Here is an 11,896-nt window from a genome sequence, read left to right as displayed (position 1 = left end):
ACGTGTCAGGAACGCATTGTCTGAATGGCCGAACTATAATTACGAAAACTGAAAGAAAAGCCTTTTACAAATAGAGTATAGAGAAAAACAACTGTGGCTCATTTACTTATTGTGTAAGGATTTTTAAAGTGAAAACTTTTTTAGTGAAGCTGTGCAATTTTTGTGAAAAATCCTCAACTTGCGACAGGTCACGTGACCGACATGAAAAGCTAGAAGGTAAGACGATTGACCTCATGCTGAACATTTAGAATATCAGATTCAAGCAAGCATTCGAATTTAAAAATTAATTAAATGACGTTCTACTGACTTGACGCTAATAAAAATAAGCCACTAATTAAAAAACACTTAATTTTGAAACGCATAGATTTATTATAAAAGAGCTATAGTTCGGCCATTCAGAGAATGCGTTCCTGACACGTCGCGATTGAACTGACGACGTAACTTTGCAATGGCGTTGCAGTTACGATAAAAATATTTTTGCTGGTTGTTTACCGTTTTAACAATTGAGGAGCATTAAAACAACATTATTATATCAATAATCAATGAATGTAGTTACGTCGTCAGTTCAATCGCGACGTGTCAGGAACGCATTCTCTGAATGGCCGAACTATAGGTATATTGATTTGAAAGAAAAGTAAACAAATATTTAAATCGAAACAAAACACACGCCAATGACGTCACACACGAAATGAAAAGGATAGATATAATGTTCGAAAGAGTAGGTAAAAAAATACTTAAAAAACAAAAGACACGTCAATGACGTCACGCACGAAATGAAAGGGATAGATTTATATTAAGACAGAGATAAATAGATATTTGAAGCAGAGCAATTTTCAGGAAAGTATTTTCTGGATTTTGAAGTGCATGATGTTGATATTTTCTTGAAAGCCTTTTAAAGGCAGCACAATTTTGGTTAGTCTAAGCCCCAAGCTAATGCTAACACTGGTACGACAATGTTTTAGAGTTTTTTTTAATTATTTTGAAACTATCATGCTGGTCCACACGGGCGAAACGGGATGACTCAGTTCATACGTGTGGTAAAGCTCTTTTGAATTTATTTGCATAAAAAAAAAAACAGTTTTAGTCAAAGTTGCTTTATTAGGTAATTGTAAAAGACGGAAAGACCCTTTATTCTGTACTTAATATAGAAATACTAGTACAGGCTACAAGTGATCTTTTCCACTCTATTGTATTTCTAGTGCATGCATAGTGGTCACCGGTTTTTGCTTTTTTTAACCCAGGATCTCACTCTCGAGTCGTATTATTCGTCTTTAGTTCGATGACTGTACAGTTACCGGCACGGATGTCGGGCCCTGACCTTCACCTGCGCACAAGCGATTTACTGCCTTATTGCCTTACGCGTACGGGTGCGCAAAGCGATCCCCACTCTTCCGCCGAGAGCCCGACATCCGTGCCGGTAACTGTACCAACTAATGTGTCTATTAGCTCATCTTCTATTAGCTCTGATATGGCCATGGGAAAAGAAATAACGGCACAAATTAAGCATATTATTATAGAACATGAAATTAGCATTGTCAACTGATATATATAATTACCTACCACAATAAAGTATTTAAATGAGTAATGTCCCGCCATCTGTTGGCGGCTGAAGTGCCAAATCATCAAAGAGTAAAGTAATATATAGGGAAAAGAGAGCCCACTCACGTGTTATTCTTGCAACCCAATTTGACAATGCGCCATCTTTCTCTAAATTGGCCCCGAACTACCTACATAGCTATAGCTATAAAAATATTATAATTATGCATCATATTCATAACATTTTCTATTAGGGTAAGTAGCACCATATAACTATAACATTGGTTATCGTTATAGTTACATGGTGCTACTTACCCTAATAGAAAATGTCATCGTTAATATAGTAAAAGGTCGAAGGAAAACAAATAATTATTATATATTACTTTTTATTTACGCGTGTATGCGGAATGCAAAAAACCGCCATATTGATATTATTATGATCGGTTTTGTTAAGTTACTTGGAATACTGACACCAGGTCTTTTTAGATGAAATTTAATATTTGTGCTTTTTTAAACCGTATTTAATTTATTCGCCTATTATATCTTTTTTTAAAGTGTCTAATATTTTCCTCATACTTTTCTCTAATTAATATTGCATAAATAATTTGATATTAACAAACAAAATCGATTATAGTGTAGTGCCATCTGTTGGTAATTTAAGGTATCTTTTAGATAGTAAATAGTTTCCGGGCCAAATAAAAGGTGGCGACTCTTCGTTTACTTAGCTGTCAAAATGTACGGAGTGTCCTCCCCCTGCAAATCATGTTCCCATTTGAAGTTGTGGACGTAGACTGATATTTTTTTGTGTTCCGAAATATGCCGTTTATATCATACAATACCACTAGCAATTTACGTTGTAATAACCAAAACAAAGATTTACCGTGAGCGCTTAAAAATACGCAATTATTTGCTTTCATCAGGGATTCACATGCCATTATTGTCATCCTACTGTCAAAGTCAAAATAGTTGCTGTCAATCGGATCAGGTTGAGTGAGGTTATGTTGTTTTTAACATAGATGTGCAAAATATATTTAATTAATAAATAAAATAAGCTAGAACTTGAAAAATAGAAACAGCAAATGGAAGACTCACCAGTTGATAAACGTCCACAATTTGGTAACAGATATCTGGAAAATGTTGACGAAGTTTTCAAACACAACGCGTGGTACCGTATTTACTTCTTTCGTTAGATTTTGTAAGAACTTTTCAAGTGATAAGAAACTTATTGAACTGGAAAAAACTAGACATAGAAAGAAGCCAGCTGGTGGCGGCCGATTCTTGAATGATTCGAAGCATATTTATCTTTTTAATGCCTGGTACTTTTCAACAACATTGCATAGCATTTACTCTGCCAAATAAATTAAAAGTAGGCTTTAATATTTGTGCGATTGCAGGGACAATGTTGATTGGGATGACGAACAAGAGAAGGTAGCGAAGGAAAAAGTTGAGCAAAATTCTCAAATAACATTTTCTGAGGACCGTTTGAAATCGTTAGAAGAGGATGCAGACAAACATTGGGATGCATTCTATGATATACATCAAAACAGGTATCTATTATATATATTAATAGTAATAGATATATTTAACTCCAAAAATAATACAATTCAATATATTAGTAGCTATATGTATACTTGACTTTATTATTGTTTAAGATTATTGTTTATCACTCTAAATGCACTTTCAAAAGTCTCCATTTTATAAAATAGCATTTTTGACTAGCATTTTCAATAGAGAAAAGTAAACAAGCCAACTTACCCACATGACTATAACAAGACTTAATTTGCTTGTAATCAAACTTACAGGTTCTTCAAAGACCGTCACTGGTTATTCACCGAGTTTCCTGAACTGGCACCGGATAATACATCAGCACCAGTGAGGGTATATCCTGAAGGTGAAAATAATGCCAGCACTAATGCAGAGACTATTCAACCTTCAGGCAACACAAAACGTTTCATATTTGAAATCGGTTGTGGAGTCGGTAACACAATATTTCCGATACTACAATACAGTCGAGATCCCAACCTTTTTATTTATGGTTGTGACTTCTCTTCAAAAGCCATAGATATTATGCAACAAAGTGAGCTCTATGAAACCAGTAGGTGCAATGTATTTGCACTGGATGCAACACTTGATAAATGGGATGTGCCATTTGAAGAAAGCTCTATTGATATAATAGTTTTGATATTTGTTTTATCTGCGATTGATCCAGCAAAGTGAGTATATCTTCTTATTTATTTTTTAATATGAACTGCCTGGCTCCTCTGCAAACCATATTGGAATTGCACATTGAGACCACACAAAAATAATGAATATTTTTTTTGTAAATTGGGTCAATTAACAGTTCAGACTATACATTTTTTCATACTTCTCCTTTATGGCCCTTATGCTACATGAAATAAGAATCTCTCAGAGATAAGAATCAGAATTACCTACTTAACACTGACTTATTATTGCATCATTCCACTATTTATTTATTTCTCACACATAATTTTCTATTTTTCAGAATGACAACTGTAATCAAGAATATGTACAAATATCTAAAGCCTGGAGGATTAGTTGTATTCCGTGACTATGGCCGCTACGACTTGGCACAACTCAGATTTAAGAAGGGCAGATGTATATCTGACAACTTTTATGCCAGAGGGGACAACACCAGAGTTTACTTCTTTACACAAGAAGAAATAACCAACTTGTTCAAAGAAGCAGGATTCGCAGAAGAGCAAAATCTAATAGACAGAAGGCTTCAAGTGAATAGAGGCAAAATGTTGAAAATGTATAGAGTTTGGATACAAGGAAAATATAGAAAACCACTTTAAGAGTAACAAAATTTATTCATTTGTAGCATAGAAAAAAGACAATTTAATTTTGATCCCTGACACCAACATTCAGATAGACAAAGTTTGACGACAACTTTTCTTAAAAACAAGTATCCAAAGTACTTTCTATTCAAATGTTCCTCGAAATATTTTTAGATTCGTGCAATTTTATATGACAGTCTGCATGTAATACAAAATATTGCACAATACCACATTGATATGACAAAAAGCCCATAAATATAACAATAACATCAATCGTAAAAAAAAACATACTTATAAAATATTAAGATGAAAAAAATACTTGATTATTTTGCACTTTCAAATCTAAAGTGAAAAGGTTTCGCAAAGGCGTTAGTTACTTTGTTCACCACTTTTATTGGTGGCCCCTCCCACGTAACTTTGAACTCATCAAATATTCTCTTCATGAGCGTTTCAATCTCTAATTCAGCAATTCTTCTTCCAATACAACTCCTTATTCCGAAGCCAAACGGCAGTGTCACCATCTGTGGTGCATTCCCATAGTACAATGGATCAGATTTATCAGCCAGCCATCTCTCAGGAATAAATTCATTAGCCCGTGGATAATATTTCTCCATCCTTGACAAAAATTCATTTGGTGCTATCACATCTACCTACAATTCAAGATAACTTATATAAATAACACAAGACTGCATAAGCGGATTATTTTACTGATTAGATGGTAATAATCTTACCCCTTTAGGTATAACATATCCAGCCACAATATGCTCTCTATCTGTCCGCCTCAAGTTAGCCGGAACTACGTGCCAGAGTCTGAGCGCTTCCTTCAAACAAGCCCTTAGGTATCGTTTGTGCGGATCTGAAGAACGTATTTCTTCTCGAAGTTTTTCTTGTTTATCAGGATTAATTGCCAAATTATAAATGACACTTGTAGCTGTGAAGGAAACCTGCAATATAAAACAATTATTGTGTAATAATTGGATTTGTGAGGAGGCTCCTGAATATGTTTAGTTACCGTGTCAATTCCAGCCATCAACATTTCGTTAGCCATCAGAATGGCAACTTGTTCGTCAATAGCTAATAGCCTTTCAACAATGCTTTTCTCTTCTTCGGGAACATCATGTCCCCGTGCATTTATTTGCTTTCTAGCCTTTTCTATGTATGCCGTACTAATACTGTAATAGATGTTGCGGTTTAATTAATTAGCTCGAGGATTATTACAATGTTATATAAGTTCTAAAATAAATGCTTACTCCCATTGCGTCTCATAGGTTTTCATAATCTTCTTGAAAGCTGGTGTTGAAATATACTTCCAAACACTTGGTAAAAATTCCAATTCAAATGCATTTTCTATTATATCTTTGCTACATTGCATGAGCTGACGACCCGGGTGGTCCTCAGGCTGAGTATCATCCAGACATCCAATGCGTGATCCCAAAGCCACGAACGCTACCGACTCTAAGGACCACTTATTCATTTCTAGACCAAAGTGGTTTTCTATGTAGGTTTGGTCATCTTTCAGGCTTTTTATCCTGAAAACCATAAATGTTAGGATACCATAATTATGGTTAGCCCTTAGCATAAAAATGCTCCTCTAAGGCTTAGGTTGGCAACCAAAACCTTTACGACTAAATACTTCTTTATTTATTGTTTGTACCTTTGTACCGTATCTTGGGCAATTTCATCAAGGGGGGGTGCATAAACTTTCACCAATTTAAGCTTAAGTAAAGCTGGATTAACCTTCGTACGAAAGTCGCGCCATTTTTCACCTTGCCTGAAATTTATTCAATAATTAATTTAATGTTGAAATTACTAAGGAAAGTAATCAATTTATTTTAATATTACTAACGCTGTTGTTAATCCGTATTTGCCATCAAGTGTACCCTTCTTAGTTACTTCTCTGAAATACTCAAGTGTTTGAAAACCGGGTCTTAATGGATTGGCTTCTTGCACCCTGTAAACCTTGAATACACAATCTATTAAGCAAATAACTTTAATAAAATTAATATGTATGAAAGGATACAATAACTTTGTTCACGTAAATTACCTGATCAATGTCTTCTGGTTTAAAAAGAATGACTGCGTCAGCTCTGGCGAATACCCCTTTCATTTTGACAATAGGTCCAAACTTTTCGTGCAAAGTACCGATCAAATCGAATATATTCGCCTTTGGTCCAAATTGCCCTAAAAAAAATATCATATAAACATTGATCGTTGTTGAAGCAGACGTTGCGGATCAGAACTCTGACAACCAGTCTTACCAAGGGTTGCCCAGGTAGGTGGGATGAAGAGGTCAGATAGGCAGTCGCTCCATGTGAAACGCTATTTATTACTCAGCTGCAATCGATAAGACTGGAAGCTGAACCCAACATGGCTACACAGATGATGAGGTGGTAGGGCTCTGAAACATTCACTTGTTAGCTGATATACTGAATTAATAATTTTGTTAAAATATTAAGTAACTCTACAAAGATTAGATTACCTATTATAGGCAGAAAATGGTGCATGGGGCCAAGGATGGGTAATGATGACAGCCCCGGTATCGACTTATATGGTTTTGGCTCCTGTACCGGAGTAGAATAACTTCGCCGGCCATGTCTAGAATAAAGCTTTGATTATTGAGGAACATTTGCACATAAAAAAAAAATGTACATCCTTTGAAATCATTAATTTTATGATTGAATTTGGCTGGGACCAATGCAGGTGTGTAAAAAGACCCACCCAAATCAAAAATGTGAAAGACTGCCAAGTTCGATAATATGGGAATGCTTCGCCTATAAAAGAAGTGAGATCTGAATAAGTACCAAGTTCCATACACATACCTCAGTTAAAAATAGTTACTTTTTAATGATGTCTTGACATAAAGACCTACCTCCATGCCAAATTTCAAGTCAATACGACCTTTGGAAGTGGTCTAGGTTTTTGATGAGTGAGTCAGTCAGTCAGTGAGTGTATAGTAAAAAACATTACCCTCCTTCTTTGGCAGTCGGGTAAAAATAGCGATTTTCTGACGTCAATATCTCAAGACCTACAATAGGTATATTAATGAAATTTTGTATTTTAGATAAGTGAGGGGGTCTCAACAGATACTAGAAATTTGATATGCGTAAATAAAATAGATTTTGAGTTACAGGGGGGTCGAATTTGGCCCGAAATGGTTCGTGTAATATAACCCACGGCCGGTGTGTCGCTTTTTTGCTCGAACTTGGCGGACACACTGCCGTGTGTCTAGATCAGTGGTTCTTAACCGGTGGTCCGCGGACCACTGGTGGTCCCTGGAGGCATTCCAAGTGGTCCGCGAAGCTTAGCTTTGACGACGTTGCTATACGTTATCTAACTTAATTTTTATCGACTTGTAATTGCGAACGGGGGTTTTCGCATGGACGTACATGTATCGGGTGTGTCGTACCTAGTCCCCCCATTCATGAAAATGTATGTTTGGGCTACATTTTACGTAATTTTGGTTTTGAGTCTTAAAAAATAATTAAAATTTCACGCTCGCGTCGCTCGCGTATTCAGAAACCGCATGCCCTTACCTTTGCATTTGTCAACAAACAAAAAGTTAAGTACGTTTGGGCTAAATTTTACGTAATATTTGGTTGAAGGCCGATAAAAATTTCGCGCTCGCTTCGCTCGCGTATTCAGAAATTATATACATATTTTGCCATTTGTCAACAAACAAAAAGTTAAGTACGTTTGGGCTAAATTTTACGTAATATTTGGTTTAAGTCCGATAAATTTTCGCGCTTGCTTCGCTCGCGTATTCAGAAACTATATGCCCTTATTTTTGCATTTGTCAACAAACAAAAAGTTAAGTACGTTTGGGCTACATTTTACGTAATATTTGGTTTAAGTCCGATAAATTTTCGCGCTCGCGTCGCTCGCGTATTCAGAAACTATATGCCCTTATTTTTGCATTTGTCAACAAATAAAAAGTTAAGTACGTTTGGGCTACATTTTACGTAATATTTGGTTTAAGTCCATTAAAAATTTCGCGCTCGCTTCGCTCGCGCATTGGAAACTACATAGGCAAGTTTTTCTTTAATTGTATTTGCACACAACTGCCGACATGCGTTTAGCTTTGAGTAGAGCTGACCCAAAAATTCAGATATTTTTTTTGATACATAATAAAGAAATGAGTGCTAATTTAGGTAAACCGATGAGGTGGTCCCCGGCAAGACAAACTTTAGTAAAGTGGTCCCTCATGTCAAAAAGGTTAAGAACCACTGGTCTAGATGAATGAAATCCTTTAAATAGGGAGAAGTGCTCAAGATGTTCTGTTAAAATTAAAATCATATCCCGCCATTACTTCCCAGAGACAAAACTTCTATAGTTACATCTCCTCCACCTAAGGCCGGCAGCACACATCCGGTTTCCTGATCCGGTTTCCTGATCAGGAATCCTGATTCGGAAACCGGAATGCTCTTTTTTCATACAAAATGTTCACAAGAGCGCACACGTTCTTACTTTTTCCGGACGGAAAAAAACCTGACATTCGGTTTAAAATTTTCTCCGTGCGTTCGGGTACTCAGAACGGAATAAAACCTGATGACGTCATTCCGAACGCAGCGCTCGCGAACAATTTGGTTTGACCGCCGCACACATACGGAAATTTTCATTCTGAATCAAGGTAGCCCTGTTCCGAATGGACGTGTATCAGAGCCCGCTTGTCACTTGCTTTTTTATATTTGTTTTTATTTTTGTATATAATATGTTTTTTTTTGAGAGATGAAATCCAGTTTATTAAACAATTAACAAATCTATACTAATATTATAAAGCTGAAGAGTTTGTATGTTTGTTTGAACGCGCTAATATCAGGTACTAAAGGTCCGATTTGAAAATTTCTGAAAGAAATTTTCAAATCGGATGATGTGTGCTGCCGGCCTTAGACCGTGTTTGAAGAGGAGAGCGAGGGGAACGGACTTCTTCCTTAAGGCCGGCAGCACACATCCGGTTTCCTGATCCGGTTTCCTGATCAGGAATCCTGATTCGGAAACCGGAATGCTCTTTTTTCATACAAAATGTTCACAAGAGCGCACACGTTCTTACTTTTTCCGGACGGGAAAAAACCTGACATTCGGTTTAAAATTTCCTCCGTGCGTTCGGGTACTCAGAACGGAATAAAACCTGATGACGTCATTCCGAACGCAGCGTTCGCGAACAAATTGGGTCGACCGCCGCACACATACGGAAATTTTCATTCTGAATCAAGGTAGTAGCCCTGTTCCGAATGGACGTGTATCAGAGCATTCAGAGCCCGCCTGTGACTGGCTTTTTATATATGTTTATATTTTTGTATAAAATATTATTTAAAAAAAACTGTTTATTGAACAATTAACAAACGTACACATATTTACATAAATAAACACCCAAAAATAATGAGTTTTTTTTATTTCTCTCATATCTATGCCTTTATAATAATAATAATCAATTTTTATTCAGATAATACAATCCATTATTGTTAGTAAAGACATTTATGAAGTTCATCAAAGGATTTAATGGACTTTATATAATACTTAATAAATAATTCTTCTGGGTATACTCGTAATTTAGCTGTTTTAACATAGAATTGACTTTCGGATAATCTTTGAGCATTCGACGGGTGTACCCAGTAACGTCGTTTCCTCTTTTTCTTGTTTAGCGCCAGTAAAAGTGCAACAGCAATCAATTCGTCATAGTCCATGATGTCGTGCCTTCAATATGGTTATTCTTTACGTACTGGCCATGTAAATTCCGAATGAAAAAAACCGAATGTGTGCGCTAGTGACACGGAATCCCGAATCTTAATTCCTGATCAGGAAACCGTGTCCGGAAACCGGATGTGTGCTGCCGGCCTTAAGGGAAAAGAGGAGAGGAGACACACATTTACCGGTTTCGAGTATGAATCCAGATTTTAAATGTCGCCTGTTTTAGTTATGCTTATCTTATCAGATAATGTAAGTGTAATATGTCGGTACTTTACAGACTTTTTGCCAATTGATATATGTACCTACCTACTTAAGTACACAATTCTATTGGTTTGTTTGTACCTGAATAGTAGGGGAAAGTGGTATAAGATGGGGCTTTTAAGGAAAAGTTGCTAAAATACAAACAAAAAATTATTATACAACATAGAAAATTTAATTAAGAAACAATCAGTCTTAGTACCTACTCTTATATTCTAATCAACAATAACTCAAAAATTTAAATCTTCTTATGAAAATATTTTTTTTTTCAAAACTGTGTTTTGCCCCATCTTGCCCTCGTCAATGGGGCAAGATGGGGTATGATTGTGGGGTACATTAAATCAATCACTGTCGCCACAATTTGGACAAATATGTACCGCCTCATCATCGTCGTCTTCAACTCCTGCACATGGACAATGCGCCCATCTTCCACACAACTGACATGAGTGATCCATCCTTCAGTAGATTGAGAATACAAACCCTGACAGTATTAATATTCAGTATCCTCAGTGTCACTCTCAGATTCATCATTTTTTTCTTGGGTGGCTTTTTAGTTTTTTATTGGGTTTCTTTTGTGTCTTCTTATTTTGTGTTTTCGGTTTCTTACGTCTTTGTCTTTCTTCTAGTTCAGCTTTATATGGAGATTCCGTAAGTATAGCAGTTTTACCCCATCATGCCCCAAACGACAATTTACCAAACTTTATTTTTTTGAGATTAGAAAACCAAAGCTCGATTAGCTTTGAAACATTGCTCATGAATTGGCAAAATATGTCATCTTTACGAAAAAAATTCTTCGTCCGTCTTATTGTCACATATTTCACACAGTAACGTAGATCACTTAATCGAAATATTAGCTTAAAAGCGTCAAAATCAATAAATTACGAAATCTCAATGCACGTATAATTCTGCCATGACACTTGCGGCACTGAATAAGTTACTCAAAAGGCCATTAGATGACGTTAGTAGTAATTTCAAAGCATGTTTGGAACATTCTTTTTTTCGCAATCCCCATCTTACCCCACGACCCCATCATAAACCACTTTCCTTATAGAATGATTTAATCAATAAAACAGAGAAGCTAGCAAGCTGATGTTTTTGTGTGTGGTTTTAAAAATAGATCCCTTCTAGCTAGGTACACTGACCACGTGAATTGTTTATTTTGCCATAATATGAAAAGCAGGAGTCTCGATCCTCTTGGGCCACATTAAGTTTAAAAAAAAAACAATAACTATTAGGTAAGTGGGTAGGTAACTTACCGAATAGCGTTTTGCGATCGGATAAATAAACTATAACAATCACTCAATGTTTTATTTCGCATTGTTGCTGCGTTACTAGAATGCTATTTACTGATTTAGATTTGGTACAAACAACTCTAGTTCGGGACACTACTGAATTGGCTGAGTGCTGATATGTTTGACCTTGTACACAAGTGAGTAGGTAGATAACACTGCACATGATAAAATTAATTCGTGACTGAATGAATCCAAACGGCAAAACTCGACTCGAACGCGACTCATCTTTCATTATCAAGGAAATTGAACAATACAGAAGTAGGTATTTACTCTTTTTGCTACCTACTTACGAAAAACATTCTGGTGCGCATTTTAGATAATGCCGTG

At 36.1% G+C, this 11,896-nt stretch overlaps 2 protein-coding genes across 4 annotated transcripts; one reads left to right on the top strand and one right to left on the bottom strand.

Moving 5' to 3' along the window:
• The first annotated feature begins 2,484 nt into the window (after window positions 1-2,484).
• Window positions 2,485-4,358, top strand: LOC124637431 (methyltransferase-like protein). Its single transcript, XM_047173914.1, has 4 exons — window positions 2,485-2,701; window positions 2,931-3,083; window positions 3,339-3,749; window positions 4,040-4,358. The coding sequence occupies exons 1-4, from the start codon at window positions 2,616-2,618 to the stop codon at window positions 4,350-4,352; spliced, it is 963 nt and encodes a 320-aa protein (XP_047029870.1). The 5' UTR covers window positions 2,485-2,615; the 3' UTR covers window positions 4,353-4,358.
• On the bottom strand, window positions 4,348-11,721 carry LOC124637430 (cytochrome P450 CYP12A2). Of its 3 annotated transcripts, none has more exons than XM_047173911.1 (9): window positions 11,534-11,721; window positions 6,814-6,929; window positions 6,379-6,515; window positions 6,181-6,293; window positions 5,989-6,105; window positions 5,585-5,863; window positions 5,347-5,506; window positions 5,066-5,278; window positions 4,348-4,984 (listed from the first exon to the last, which is right to left on the bottom strand). In XM_047173911.1, exons 1-9 carry the CDS (start codon window positions 11,593-11,595, stop codon window positions 4,658-4,660), a joined length of 1,524 nt encoding a protein of 507 aa, XP_047029867.1. In that variant the 5' UTR covers window positions 11,596-11,721; the 3' UTR covers window positions 4,348-4,657. The 3 variants fall into 3 exon arrangements, with proteins under 3 accessions (XP_047029867.1, XP_047029868.1, XP_047029869.1); XM_047173912.1 differs by lacking the exon at window positions 11,534-11,721 and adding an exon at window positions 10,658-11,224; XM_047173913.1 differs by lacking the exons at window positions 6,814-6,929; window positions 11,534-11,721 and adding an exon at window positions 6,593-6,778.
• Window positions 11,722-11,896: the final 175 nt, after the last annotated feature.

Source organism: Helicoverpa zea, chromosome 16, assembly GCF_022581195.2.
Source record: "Helicoverpa zea isolate HzStark_Cry1AcR chromosome 16, ilHelZeax1.1, whole genome shotgun sequence".
NCBI classification, from domain to species: domain Eukaryota; kingdom Metazoa; phylum Arthropoda; class Insecta; order Lepidoptera; family Noctuidae; genus Helicoverpa; species Helicoverpa zea.
Note: the sequence above shows the minus strand (reverse complement) of the source record. Positions and strands in the feature narration are given on the sequence as shown.